Source organism: Polyodon spathula, chromosome 9, assembly GCF_017654505.1.
Source record: "Polyodon spathula isolate WHYD16114869_AA chromosome 9, ASM1765450v1, whole genome shotgun sequence".
In the NCBI taxonomy this organism is placed as follows: Eukaryota; Metazoa; Chordata; class Actinopteri; order Acipenseriformes; family Polyodontidae; genus Polyodon; species Polyodon spathula.
The window spans coordinates 30784200-30800058 of record NC_054542.1 but is presented as its reverse complement, the minus strand read 5'-3'; the positions used below and the strand labels follow the sequence as shown (position 1 = coordinate 30800058).

Here is a 15859-nt window from a genome sequence, read left to right as displayed (position 1 = left end):
TCTGCCTCTTTTTTGCATGCATCTATTTTTTAGCTTAGCAAATACAATTTTCCATTACTATTTGCCCATATCTTAAAATGAAAAGCCGTAGAACAGCAAAACGCCATGATAAATACTATTTACAGGCACCTTACTATGTTCACTTGACTATTGAAAGGATTCCATGCAAGGGAAGATATCATAAACATTTTTTGCAGGAACTGTCCTTTGTGGAATCATTGTATGTTTAAATATATGGCAGTACAGGATGCTAGCTAATGAGGTTTTAATTAATCTACCAGGCTGTGTAGTAAGTGCTGTAGTTTTTGCAGCCTAAAAATCTGCAGTATGTTTCACAACACATTTCAAAGTGTGCATTTGCACCATTTCTTTCCTTTACAAATTCCCTTTTTTTAACTTGGTAAAGTCTCCACATTGTTTTGATAAGCACAACAGCTTTGGTAGCTAGCCTTCATGTTCAATTACCAGAGAATTTTGAAAATGAAAAGTAAGTTCACATCAAAAGAGAGACACTATCAGCAGTGGCAATATTTGCAATTGCAATTCTGTGCCCCAACCTCTGTGGATGTGAGAAAGCGTGTGAGGAGACTGCAAAACACATGCCTCCCCTGGGCGCAGTGCTGACTTTTCAGAATTACAGTTTTTATTGCTTTAAATTATGATAGATATCTGGCTTAAGAGTCTATATAATTACCACTACAAGAAACTGCTACACATAGGAACGGAAGTGTCCTCCCACTGGGGATTATCACAACCAATAACGCTTCATCAGTAACAAACTGTGAGATTAATGTCAACAATTAGAATCGCAGATACTAGACTGGAGTTGATGAAATCCAGTGGGGAACAATGGTACCAACGCCTTTGAAATGCTCACATTTGAATTATTTTATTTAGCTAAAGCAATTTCTGAAAGAAAAAAAAAAAAAAGGTAATACAGATGCTTACAAACTTTGCTCCCAAGACAGTTTATAACATCATTAGTGCAAATGAATGCTAACAAAACTGGGGAATCTGAAGAGCCGATCGTTAGTTATGCATATAAAATGTAGTAGGATTTGGTAAAGTGGTTTGATGGAGTGCAGACTGGCTTTTCTGTGGTATTTAATTTAATTGTGCAGCACATGCAGCAGGCCCCCTTTCTTAAGGAAGAACATACTCCAACAAGTCTTGTATACGTTGTTAAAGCAAAAAATCTATTTTTATACAGTGCTACTCTAAGTATAGGAATTTGATTTGGCTGTGTCTTTTTGATTAACCCAGGCTCTGTGTTACATATTGATATCAATCACCGATTCCAATACTTCTTCAGCTGATTCATTTTAGTTAATTCATTCCTGTTATCCAGGCTAATGGCATCAACCTCATATTCCTTAATATACCATCCTCATTATAACACTGTCCCTGAGAGCCTGAGTTTTGTGTTATAACAAGTTGTGTGTTTCAATGAGGGACATTTTCAAAGGGATTTAATGAAGTCTCATGTCAGGGATAGTGCTATAATGCCTTGTTTCCACTAGCCAACATGATGGAGTTACTGCAGAACACAGATAATTCCAGTGATCTGGTGAATACAGAAACGTCAGTTGGGTAAAGTAAAGTAGAAAATATATATATATATATATATATATATATATATATATATATATATATATATATATATATATATATATATATATATATATATATATATAACTGTACAAAGATTCTAAGGTAAGGATACATTAAAAAGAAACTGTTATGAACATGTGTATAATTGTAATAATACATTTTAAGCAGAGTAAACTCAGAGGTGTAGCAATTCCTTTTTGTTATATTTATGGTGCTTGTGAATTTAGTGCTCATAAAAGGTGAAGGACAATGGCACCTTCAACAGTCAGACAACATAAGAGGCTTCCCTCACACTGACTGATTGTGTGGACTAATGCTGATTGCATGGTGGTGGTGGGTACCTTTTATAAATAAAACACACATAAGTAGGTATTGTATCAGAGTAGTGGGAGAAGTAGAAAAGTTGTAGTCCAAAGGGACAGCTGCAGGACTACAGCTCCCAGTATGCCTGGAACTGCAGGACAGGAAGCACCTGAGGCCAATTAAGGCCTGCATAAAGGCCTGCAATCAGGGCTGTTGCTGATGGAGAAGCAGCCACATGCGTCCTGGCTGACTGAGTACAAGACAGCTGCTGAACAGACTTTTAAACAACAAGGTATTGTGTTGGTGTTTTGTTTTGTTTGTTGGTAAACGGCTGTCCAGCTGTAGTTACGGGCAGAGAACGTTTCAGTGAGTACTCCGAAATGGAGTTAGGTTTTTGTTTTGGTTTGTTTTGTTTTGAATAAAGATAATATAAGTCCACAAAAGTGCAATAAACTACAGTTCTGTGTCTGTGTCGGTGTGTGTAAGGGTGAAAAGTTTACAGTATATAAAACAAATTCAATGAAGCAGCAGTCCCTACCTGAATAACGGTTGAGTGGGCTGCTCTGTATACTTTCTTTAAACTATACTATAGCTTATTTTCTCAAGTTACACTACTTCTATACCCCCTCTGCAGGCTCCTCAAAGTCCGGCGTGGACCTAACATTACACTTCCTTTCGCGCTTACTGTCCATCCATGAAGTGCCTCCTCATCAGTAGAACCACATGCGACGCACAGCCGTCAGCACACCAATTAAGACCAGTACTAACCTATGTTTACTTGCATACAATCAGTCAATGTTTATCCTGCTACCACTGTACACACTCACTGAATACAAATTTCATGCTAACGGGAACTGCTTAGCAATTTCCAGAATAACACATGGGGGAACAGGAAATGGAACTACATTGGGAGGAAGTTAATTGTGTGCCTACACTTTGGGACCAGTCTTTACCTCGTTATGTAAATGTAAACTGGTCTCGTTTTTTCCTTAGGCTATCAGAATATACACAAGTATGATGTGAGTTTTCAAACCGTTCCCGATCATGGCGCATGGGTGGGAGCACTGTCATGAGCACCCTAAGTACTCAGATGGAAACAAGGCCTAACAGAGTTTCATAATGAGAATGGAGTAGACTTGGCTGGAGTTCGCCCAGTTTGGATTGAAGTTCATGAGGATCATCCAAGGTTTAGGTGGGATCCACACATAATCCAAACGGCTATAAATGTAAAGGTAACAATGGTGCAAATAAAGAAACACTTGATGTGAATATTTCTGTATCAGTACTTCTACTACAAAAGGCTACCTTCCAAACAGTCAATTATATACAGTATACACCATCAACAACTGCAAAACAGATGATTTTAATTAATCTATTCACAATGAAACTTGCAGGTATTGGTATCAATTGTCATTTTTGATTAAAAAAAAAATACTCTGCAGAAGAATCAACAAATACTTACTGGGTATGGCTGAACAACTGTTAATACGATTGATTCCTTGCAGCTCCTGAAGAAAAAACAAACAAACAAGGATTTAAAACACACTGAAATTCCCATTGCACCAATGTATTTATGCTTTATTCTGTAGTTTTTCAACTGGTAATTAGAAATGCTTTGATTTCAAGCAGTTAAAATGTCATAATTTGTTTACTTTGGGGGTAGGTTCACACATTCACATTGTCAAAGGACAATACAACTATAATACATATATAAACTGGAAATTGGGTTGAAAGTCAATCCAGCACAGAAAATAAACAGGCATCATTTCTTCATTGAATCTACCTGTATAGTAAGAACAATTTCACTTCACATATTATTCAATCCATCAAATTTATATATAGCACCTTTTCTGTAAAACATCTCAAACCGTTGCACATAGCATAAGATATGTCAACAATTGTTAATACATTTACATCAGATTTATTAAATGATACATTAAAAAGATACATTACAAACTTTGTTTTTTAAATGCTATTTTTATTGTTCACGCCGAAACCTTCCATTTTAACCGTATAAATATTGTTTTGATTGTGTTAGCTGCAAAGCTAATGGATGCTTGCCTGGATCAATTTGACTCCATCAGACATAATGAGTAACTCTGTACTACATCCAACATATGCTGCTGGCAATGCCTAAACAATTTTCTCGACAAGTTATTGACTACGTCAGTTTAGAGCAATGTCTGACAAAAAGGAAACCTTGACACTGTAATGAAAAGTGCTATTCAGTGATGAGCTACATGTATAATTTTTAGATAATTTACAAGCCAGTTATCTCTGCCATATCAATATGTAATTAGAATTAACACTGCTGGAATCTGAAATCATTTCATACTTCTATAGAAAGAATTACGGATAACTCTGTTTGTAGCACTGCAAAACAATAACGTAAATATTATACATGGTACATAGAATATGATACAGTCCAGGGTGTTGCACAATATGTCAGTGGGGTGGTTCAAATAAGAGTGGAGAGGCTGGGGAAGGGTTTAGACAAGCAAGGAGTAACAGAACAGAAATGTATAGCTGCTCCATTACTGCTTAATAGAGATGCAACAATGATCATTTATTACCATGGATTTTAATTTAAAAGCCTCTTAAACATCCTTTGAACAATTGTTCACATAGTTAGTTGCTTAGTAACGTGGCAGTAAATCTCTTACATTTGTAAAAAAGTAAAATTCAAATGAAATTCCTGCTTGTTAATAATATAAGTATAGTTTTCTAAATGCATATATGACATTACAATTGTATGTGAAGGCTTTTGAGAATCTACCCTGTCTGTTTCTTGCTTTTGAATATTAAAGTGTTGTGAATGCATTGATTATTGTTGACTATATTTAGGCTTGCTACTATTAGATTTTAATTTTTTTGCCAAATCGACGATTAATATTGACATTTATTTTAGAAAGAATTTACCATTTTTTTTCCAATCTTTATTTTTCAATTCAAGAGGAGAATGGAAGAAAATCGACTTTTATGCTTAAAAAAACAACAACAAAAACAGACTTTTTATGCCATTGAGAAATGCTTCTTTTAGCAAAGCCCCTTTATCATATTCAACATGCAACAAAACTTGCACTTATTCTTCAGCACAGCTGGAGTCACTGGAAGGTAAGGCAGATGGGCCCGCTTCGTCCTGCCAAGGAGACGTCGGTCAGGGGATTGTGCACAATACTCATTAAGTGTTTAACTCTTGTGCCCCATTTTCAAATCAAACTAGTAACTGTCACCGTATACCTAGCAAAAGCCTACCTAAACTGTAAACCGCTAATTTCAAAAAGTAGGCACTTTGAATGACAGGTGCTTGATCTGGCAAATGAAAGTGCACAGTAGGTACAGGTCTTAATGACTGACATTAATTTAAACGAATGAGAGCATTCTGGCAAGATCTGTCAGAAATGGGTGAAATGATAGTGACAGTAAAACTATACTAACAGATCACTGAGATGATTGACAGCAACACATAGCCATTCAGAGCAGAATGGAGACAGGACAGACAGTAAGTATAAAAACTAAACAAACTATATATGATTTCTAAATTGTTATTTTTGGTACCAAAATATGGTAAGATTAATATCAAAAAGTATCAAGCAGTTTTTCTTTAGATCTCCAAGAAGCCTTTGGAACACCCTTTTAATCCCATATCACATGGTTCAGTGAGGGTCACGATGCCTAGATAACAGGAAATCAAAGGACATCATTGGGCAAGTTCAAAACAGTCTGCTGTAAAAACGACATATGGCTCCTTCTCAACAAATAATTCAGAAACAAAATTCCATTCTAGTCCGGTTTTTTATTCCAACCTGTCACATAACAATTCAGTTTCAATTTGTGTTGTATTCCAGGATCTAGATTTGTTCTCTAGTACTGTTCTCTGTGCATCACGTGTAACTAAAGTAGTTATGAAATGAGTGGAACAAAATGTGGTTTGAAATAGGATGTTTGCACCAGATTTGGCCGTCCCTGAGCAAAGCACTGCATTTATGGTTCATTTATTTATTGCCTTTATGTGATTTAAACATCTTAACCAACACCTATTTTACATTAGACTACAAAACAAATAATACTATTAATTATGAAGAAGAAGAAGAAGTAGTCCTGGCTGACACATAAGCACATATTGCTCAGGGTCCTTGAGAACCGTTCCCATAGGCAACAAATACTTGTTCATAACAGAACCGCAGTATTGCAAGGTGTCATTGTATTTTAGTCAACCTGCTACAGTCTGTAGATCTGGGGGCTGTCTTTGCACTGCATTGTCCTTGATGTCAATTAACTTTACTGCACTGGTATAAAATATGCAACAGTCTTTGTTCAATACATTGGCTGTTAGATAACTTGAATTTGAATTATTGTCCTTCAAAATGATCACAGCATTTCATACATTTCTATCCTATTCTGTCATCATTTCTGAATCAGTGCTTCTACACCAAAACTACAAAAGGCTACTTTCCAAACAGTCAGTTATATACAGTATACAGCATTAACATTACATGCTCTTTGTTTCTGCTTAGATCATTATTTACCATGCTTGTTACTGCTGAATTACTGAAGTAATAAATGGCCACTAGAGGCATGCAGCCATAATTTCTGTCCCCTGTGCAACTGGAAGGTATTCAATGGAAAATCTCTATACAAACTCAGGGACAGAAATTATAGAAACTAGCTAAAAAAGGACATCAAGCTCTGATCTGCTTAGTAATGCAGCACAACTTGGAACAGATTCCAAAATGAAAACATGAGCATGCATAAAAAGAAAAGCCTGTTTCCATAGCTAAAACTATTGGTTTTTAGCCTGTATACAAAAATGATAAGCATCACCAAAACATGTTGTAACAAGTAAATATATAGAAAAGTCAATTTAATAAAATCCATAAATAATGTTACTAGCAATGGGAATTATCTAGTAAGATCACAGATTCCCGGCCAATGATTTTTATTTTTATTTTTTAAAGTACCTGATCACATTTAAATAGCTTTTTCTGCGACCACTGCTAGACAAACAACATTATGTTTCTTTGTGGTCAATTGGTGCATACCTAAGCATTTACATAATGCAGTATTCTAAATAAAGTGCACGATACTCATTGGTATGCATAAACAACTGCATGACTGAGTTCTTCATTCCAAGGACATGCATTAAAATGCAATACCCAAAGGACGTGTAGTAGGCATGATCTCCACACAGCTTAACCTACATACAAGGTTATAAAAAGGTTAAAATCATTGTATATAGGTGCATTCATTCTTATTGACCTCTTTGGGTCAACAACAATTGACAATTTCATCTAAGTTACGATTCACTGGAAGCAGTTCCACATGCGCGGTAGTTGATATCATGTATAAAAAGAGTATTTATTATTTATGGTTTAGTATTTTTATTGGAGAAACATAACCCAGAACATTCTGATTGCAAACACCATAAAATAATAATGTAAATGTAAAAGAAAAAAATTAATGAAATTTGAAGCTACTTACTTTTTAAAGAATAGTGTATACTTGTTGATTTCAGCCAAAAAGCCATTGCTTTATGATTAATAGGTTAGTGCTGGAAGCCACTGCCTTTCCAACAAAAATAAAACCTGACGAATGTCTTTGGCCGGCTATTTTATTGTATATCAAAGTATAAGATTATTCAAGGTCGCTTAAGCACTCAAATTTGTCATTTTGTTACATTAACACTGAAGTTTTTCTTTTCATAAAAATTGGATTTTAGGATGTATTTAATAAAATCTGAAAATATGAACTTTAATGTCTTAATGGGGAGTTTATCATTGTATTATTGTTATGGCTTACAGGATTCACAATACGTGAATGTCCCTTTTCACCAATCTATTGATAAACGTCAAATAATCAGATTTAGCCAACCTAAATAAGGTTATCACTTATAACTGTTTTTTTTGTGAACTGAACAAATGCAGTCTAAAGAAGAGGCTTCAGCTGAGGCTCAGCACTAGCATGATCAACACAGTCACTGTCAGCCCACTCAGAACAGAGTGGATTTCAAAATGCTGTACACACTGTCAAGACGTGAGCTATTTGGTACCAAAGTAAGACCGCCAGTATTGTACCGGCTAAATCAGTAAGTTTTAAACAAAGTAAAATTAATAGTTGAACAAGATCTGTATCACTTATATGACCAGAGGTTAAAAGAAGTGGGCCTCAAAGCAATTTTGGCATGGACATAAATTGATCTTGGCTGTTTGTGGGCACTCTGACTATTCCATAGGTTCTTATCTCACACACTGCCTTCTCGTTTTTCTTGTCTGGTAAAAATATAGAGCTAGAAAATTAAGTTCTAAGTACTGAAGTCTATTATTTTTCTCAATAACAGTTGACGAAATTCAGTGCTTACTAACATATTAACACCCTGCTGTCAGATCTTTAATTTTCCCTTTGGCTACTCACTCGCATTCAATTTTCATGCAGAATACCGTGAACAGCCTTTGCTTGCTTATGATTGGACAGCTGCGTAAAACTCTCCTATTGGTTAAACTTACTGTCAGTACCTGCACCTGAAACAGACACAGTTTATGTCCCACCCAGCTAACTTATGATTGGGCTACCGCAGAGACAATGCAGATATTCAATTGGTTGATCGTATCGCAGAAGTAAAAAAAAAAATGTTGTGTACGTACAAGCACAGCATAAGTGAGCAGCACTGTCAACAGACTGCTGTGGTGCTTTTTTGGAAAACGTGTTTAAAGCTTTCTTTATTTTCCCATGATAAGACCTGCCAGAAATGTGTTCGCAACCCATAATTAAGAATAGCTGCTGCTGGCACGATGGCCTGGCTTCACGTTCACGAATTTGCCAGTGGGCACCACTTTGAGGACCACTGGGTTAAAACAATGTGGCAGTGAAACAGTTCATTTTTACTAGGTACCATTTAATTGAAATGTGAACATCATATAATACAGCTGTGTACTGCATGTTAAGTTAAAAAAGTGTACTGTTTCTATACCCAAAAAACTTAAAGATCAGTATGGCAGCCATATTAAAGTAGGCCAGAGGTCTATGTCATGGTCACCAACACATTTTTTCATACAGTGTTTATATAACCCTGCAAATGTGAATTCAGTACCTTAAATTGTCTATGCGATAGGATTTGAACTGTGGCAACTTTATAAAATGACTGCCTCAGAATGGTCATTGTTGATTCAGTAACACTGAAAATATGAAGTCAGCATGAGATACTGGGAAAAAAATAGTGACAGCAGCAGCGGATTTTCTTAAACATGTGAAGAGAAAGACAAGATATCTAGAAGTGATCTGAAATAACCATGCTCATAGGTACCGGGAGGAAAAAGGTTATGGTTGCAGATTAGAAAGAAATACACATTGAAGTGCAGTGCATTTTAAAGTGAATCATCAGCACTACTATATTTAGCTGATGTCAAATGTTCCTGATTGATTTTTCTGCCAATGTTCATGTTTATTTCAAGAAGACAGAATAAAACTGACATCAGTGAACCTCTAATGATAACATGTATACCAACCGGAAATTAAAAAAGAGAACACAGCTGCAGTTATTAAGAATGTAAAGGTGAGCTGCAAACCACACATCTCAAAGATGAACATTTTACCATTCAACTTAAGAGCAAGCGTGTCAGTACGTGTCGTATGCTGTCCTACTGCGTCCATAAGGAAGCCTGCTGCCCTGACAGCCCAGGTTTGCATGCTGTCCCAGAACTGGAAGTCCACTGTACTGTGATAAATCCAAACCTGGTGATGCCAAATTTAAGAGTAAGTAGCGGGAAATATAACGTTGAACTTCCCCACGTGTTGCTACAACTGTTTAAATAACGTACCTCTCATTTTATTTTCACTGTTAACATCCTGACAACATTTTACACTTATAAGTGTTCCAAAGCTCTTTTCAAAATGTCTGCTCTAGTGCACTGATAGTGTAAGGGTTATTGCCCAAGTTGTCAGACAGGTAACACAGAAATAACGATCCATGATGTGGTATGGAAAAGAAAAGCCAGAGCACTTTGGTTTTTTTTTTTAAATCGCTCTTCCTGCTTTGATTTAGACTAGAGGACAGATCTCACACCCCAGTGCACCAGAGCAGCCATTTTGAAAACAGCTTTGAACAGACTTTAAAGTTCTAAGTGTAAAAAGTTGTCAGGATGTTAACAATGGTTGGAAAAATTACGAGTACATTATTTTAACAGTTGTAGCAACATATGGGGACGTATAACGTTATATTTTTGAGAACCCCACTACTTTCTCTTTAAGGATACATAGAATTAACTTCCTTTGAGCTTATTTTGACTTTAAGTGCTGGGACAGAACAACCATCTTCCTTCCAGACAATGTTAATTTTGAACTCTGCTTGCCACACATCATAATAGTAGGTGGTGCTGACAGAATTGAAAGGTTGCATTGTAATATGTTCAGTCCATGTACTTAATATTTTCCAGACAAGCTCAAAGCCAGGAAAAGGCATATTTTAAGAAAAATAACAATAACTTAAAATTGGAGAGACATGACCCACATCCACTCAAAATTATTGGGAAATGAAAATACATTTATAACTCTCTCTAAAACAATTGACAAAAGAACTGCAAACTTCATTAATTAACGATAATAGGTTTAAAAAAGGTTCTTAGAAAAACATTCATTTAAATTGTTTTTGTGGATAGAGCCCAATCAGTTCATTTTTATACGTGTTTTAAAAACAGACTATTCCCAATACAAGCTATAACTTTTTTTTTTTTTTACATAAGCCTCACTTCCAGAAAAAAAAAAAAAAAAACAGCTATTTTAGATGCCCAGTTAATAATAAATTAATAGTTCTCTGTAAGACAAGAACATAATTTAATCATTGTTACTATTACTGGTATGAAACCAGCTATGAAGCTTTTTTACAATTCACAAATACCATTTAGTCATTTATCCCTGTGCTAATCTGCCATTTTTACATTTTCTTTTCATTTTAGATTACAAAAAAAAAAAAAAAAATGCTTAGTGAATAATGGCCCACTGTCTCTGTGCCTCTAAAGGAAAGAAAAACAAGTTTTGTTCTGCTGCATTGTTTTCTAAAAAAAAGAGAAATGAAAGGGTGAAAAATAATCATAAATACATACATACATATATCTTGGAGCCACCCCATTTCTAACTACTGCATGGAGGTGTTTAGGTTTAATATTTGAAGTAGCTGTGGACTGGAACTGTACACAAAGCAGAAACCTCCTGCCTCTGAGTCTATTAATCACAGCAGGACCAATAGTGGAGCACATAGTTCTATGTACAGTAGCTGGTAGTTCTTAGAGTAACTCTTATCTGCCACTAGAGGGGTTGTTACACAACTATGCCATTCTGCCAGAATTCCATCTTCTCAGCCTAGCTGAGAGTCATAATGGCGGTGGCATCCTTTGCTTGACACTACTTTGATAAGTGAGGGATTCTCAGAAAAGTTCAGCCTTATCTTTCCAAGGTCATAAGGTGATATTGTTGTTTATTAAATTAACCAAAAACCTGACTGAAATAATACTTGTTGATTTCAGCCAAAAAGCCATTGCTTTATGATTAATAGGTTAGTGCTGGAAGCCACTGCCTTTCCAACTAAAATAAAACCTGACGAATGTCTTTGACCCTCTATTTTATTTTATATCAAATTAATAAAATAATTCAAGGTCGCTTACGCACTCAAGTTTGTCATTTTGTTACATTAACATTGACGTTTTTCTTTTCATAAAAATAGGGTTTTAGGAAAATCAGAAAATATGACCTTTAATGTCTTAACGATGAGTTTGTCATTGTATTATTGTTATGGCTTACAGGATTCACAACAAATGAATCTCACTTTTGATAAACGTCAATTAATCATATCTAGCCAACCTGAAAATCAATTATTTCAATTATTTTTTAATCTGTTTGTATTGGGAATAAAACTCCCTGTTTTAAACTCCTCTTACCATAGCTGGTAGAGTGGTATACTAACACAAATGGTTTAAAATATATCTGCTGTTAAGACATTCACTACTTCCCACACCACTCATGTCCTGACAATTGCCTACACTTTTTATATTTATAAAAGGTACATTGAAACAAGTGTCTACAATGCCTACCAAACTCTTTTAACTATACAGTGCTATTATACATACTTATATATACACAATTCTTCCCACATTTATGGTTTGCTCTCCCACAAGAAGGTAGTCATTGGGGTCTAATTGGTAAAACTATGTTTAAATTAAACACCTGTTTTTTTACTGGGAACAGCAATTAACTGTATTGTGTCATATTTTTGGTAAAACCTCAACAAACACCTATTTAAGTCATATGTTTTGTTTTTTTTTTTTTTTTTAATCATGATTTTATTATATTTATGTAACAAGGAAGAATAAAAAAAAAATTGGAGTAGGCATCAATACAAAGCATATTATTACAGATCTATATATCCTTTGCACTGATATGCATTTCAATAATAAAACATTTTAAGGTCAGTAAGCATTGACAGGTGTTGTGTGGTAATTCAACATACTTTTACAACATATCATAAATGCAATTTATGTTTGAGTAATGAAGAACAAACACAGGTTAAGTGGTGATCTTACACAATCAACACAACTGGCAAACTCAGGAGTATGGAATTTTATGCAATCCCAATACATTTCATACATCTAGTCAAAGGTTATCATAATAATTTTGCGACTGGAACAAAATGTGACAACAAACCAAAAAATAACTGGAGGTCTTTTGAAAAAAGGTCTTTGGTAGTTCAGTATATGGCTGTGATGAGTCCCTAATTGACTGTATTGCTTAAACAGTCCTGGGGTTACCATTCCCAACTTTCTTTGTAAGTGTAACCGTTGTGCACCATGGGATAATCTCCAGTTACTGGGATAACCATTTTTTCCTATAAGTACAAATGTGTCAATTACGTTTTGTGAAAAAAGCCTCCAAAAATCACAAGGTGTGCATTTGTTTTTACAAACTGTGTGGTTTTCAATATCCATTCCTTTCAGGGAAAATATCTATTTGACTCAAACACATATCATCTCACCAGTTCTTCACAAGCAAGAATGCTGCTATTTAAGCACAGAAGTGGGTATCCACTCCAAACAAACTATTCATTTTAAGGATTCATTCTTTCTGATACATACATTGTTTCATTACAATCTTCAGCAAACAACCTAATAAACAAACCAAACTGTATGTCATAAACATATGGAACATATGTTTCTATTTTTTCCTAGCAACTTATTTTACAGTTTTACTTGTGCAGTAAACCAATAAATTGCAGATCCATCTGTGATGTGCTACCAGCTGTGTTTTGTTTACTGGGAATCGTAGGTTTCTTGACCAGCTAGTGGGCATGTCCCAGCAGAGCACCTAGCTATGAAAAAGGAACCACTAACAAAACTCTATGCTGATTAGCCAGAACATTCGAGTCTTTGTGACATAGATCAAAGGATCCGAAAATTGACTATGCATGTTCAGTTTTCATCTCCGGCAGGGAAAATATGTTTTGCACTTACAGTGGTTTTCTGCTGGAAAATGTAATTTATAAAAGATGACATTCTTGCCCAAATACATTTATGCTTCATCTCATGCAGCACACTGCCTCGCTGCTTCTCACCATTACTGTGGACTTTTTTCAAGCTATTTTTGACTATGCAGACACCCGGTACCAGTAAATTCACTGACTACACTGTTTTTCAAAGGGAGTCAGCCAATAATACTCAACAGAACACATGCTTTTAAAAAGTCAGTATGTTGACAGTGTTGCCATTCAACAAAAGCCTCTCTTTTTTGAGTTCTTGAAACTGCTTGAAGAAACAATTATTCCTGCTGAAAAAAAAATGGACCAGCATTTAATCTTTTAAAAATAGTTGTGGTAGCGCAGAAGCTCTGCTGCTGTAAATAGTGTGTGTATGTGAATGTAAGGTTGGCAGGGATGGGGTTAAATCTTTCCCTGCAAGCAATCACAGGTGTGGTTCAACCCTGGTAAATCATTCCCCTGCAAGTAACTGGTTGTGACCTCCTCACGTACCGGTATAATATATGGCCATATATATATATAATATATATATTATATATATATATAATATATATATATAATATATAATAAGGAGAAATACTAAATGATGAAGAGGGAGTCCCTCATAGAGTGCTGTGTTTTTAGTATTGTTTCTGGAGAACTTGATCAGTGAAGGCGAATGCCCAGCCTGATAGCAAAATTGTTTTGTTTAACCTTTTATTCTGGCCCTTGTGCATGTTTACTTGTTCCTGTGTTTTTTTTTTTTTTTTTTAATAAAGTATGCAACAGTGCTTCACTGCAGCTTCTGTCTCTGAGTCTTTAATTCCTGCCAGTCACATCTTTGGCCGTCACGTTATCTTGTCACACTAGTAAAGTTAGAAAAATTAAGAGAAGCAACCAGAAATCATAATTTGTATCGGTTACACTATGTTTGAGATATGTGTCTTCATCTTTACAGGTTTGAATTAATGCACATTTAGACTTCGACTGTTAGGGTTCCCGTATATTGACTGGGGGTTGACCTTTATGTAAGGGATACAGGAAGTATCAGCTGCAGTATCCCTTTGCTCTGTAGACCTCATACCGTGTACTCTCCCAATAATGCCTTTTGAACCCACTTACTGTGCATCGGCATTTTGATACACAAGCCTGTGACAGAGAGTGAATGTTCAGCCTGTGAGGGCTCTGTGTAACAGGAACAGTGGGCCCCGGACTCAAGGATTTGGCAGTTCATTCCAGGATCAGTCGGAAGTTGACCATCCAGAAAGGGGGCGGAGTTACAATACCAGAAGTCATCTTCTTAATGCGGTAGGAGATGTGTCAGTCATGGATTGGAAGATACGTGATTGCAATCACTACTGAAGGGGGCGAGACTGAGGGTGTGTCAGGGGATGTGGCCAAGCAATCTGTTCCTTTGTTATGGTTAAGAAACGACCGGGATGAATAAAAAGTCTTGTCTGTCTATTTAACTGTTGTTATTTGTCATTGTAGACAGCTAAATACCCAGGGGCTGTCGCTGTTAAGCCAGTATCAAACCTGGACTGCACTGCAGCTCTGTAATCACTGTTTCATGTATTCACAACACCACTTGCACCCAGAGCACTCACTGCTGGACTGGTGATCGTGTAGGTGTTTTAAAGTGTGTGTTATTATTATTTCGGGACTGAACCCTGTGGTTTTAACTGGCTTTACACATCGCTGTGTAGAGCCAGTATTATTATATAAGCAAATAATAAAGCTTCATTTTTCACCACTGAACTGTTGTTGGATTGTTGTTACTGAGTACTGCATCACCTCTACACCTGCGCACTGCAAACCATTTTGCAACAAAGCCTTACACAATCTTCTCAAAGCCAATGGAATTAGTCATGAGACTCCACCTCAGAAGAACAGCTACCTGTTGTTTCTGTTGAGATTGGGTGGGTCTCAAAGGTCCTAGAAAGGCTGATATAACTATAGCAAATGGAAAATATATTTACAAAATTAAAATATTTCAAACAAAATAAATAATACAGAAGTCCATTGGAATTAAGAAAACACTGAGACTAAATAAAGATATCCCAAACCACACAAATCAGTAACAAAAATAAGGTATCATTAAGAATATATAAAACAAACTAGATTAAAACTCTGATCTGCAAAAGAAAGGTACATTTTATAGGAACATATACATAAGACCTGATATAAACTAGGAGTGATGTGTCAATTTTTAGTTCCTTAAAATATAACAAGCACTGATTATAAGAAAATCATTCTGAAATTCATATGGACACTAGGAGACAGTGCTTAACACTGTCACTTCAAAGGAAAAGTCAACTCTGATATGACCAGCAAATAAGAAACTCTCTCTGGCCTCCTATGTTCCAAAATCTCACACTACAGGAATCTTAGTGTGGCAGATGTGTAAATAGTGTGTGTGTGTGTGTGTGTGTGTGTGTGTGTGGTTTTGGT

General features: G+C 35.8%; 1 protein-coding gene across 2 annotated transcripts in view; it reads right to left on the bottom strand.

The window, feature by feature from the left end:
• LOC121320670 (FERM and PDZ domain-containing protein 4-like) overlaps nucleotides 1-15859 on the bottom strand; it is a 99617-nt gene that overhangs the window by 21570 nt on the left and 62188 nt on the right. For both annotated transcript variants that reach the window (XM_041259220.1, XM_041259221.1), the window contains exon 5: nucleotides 3377-3422. In XM_041259220.1, coding sequence (XP_041115154.1) covers nucleotides 3377-3422 — 46 coding nt within the window. The remainder of the gene's footprint in view (nucleotides 1-3376; nucleotides 3423-15859) is intronic.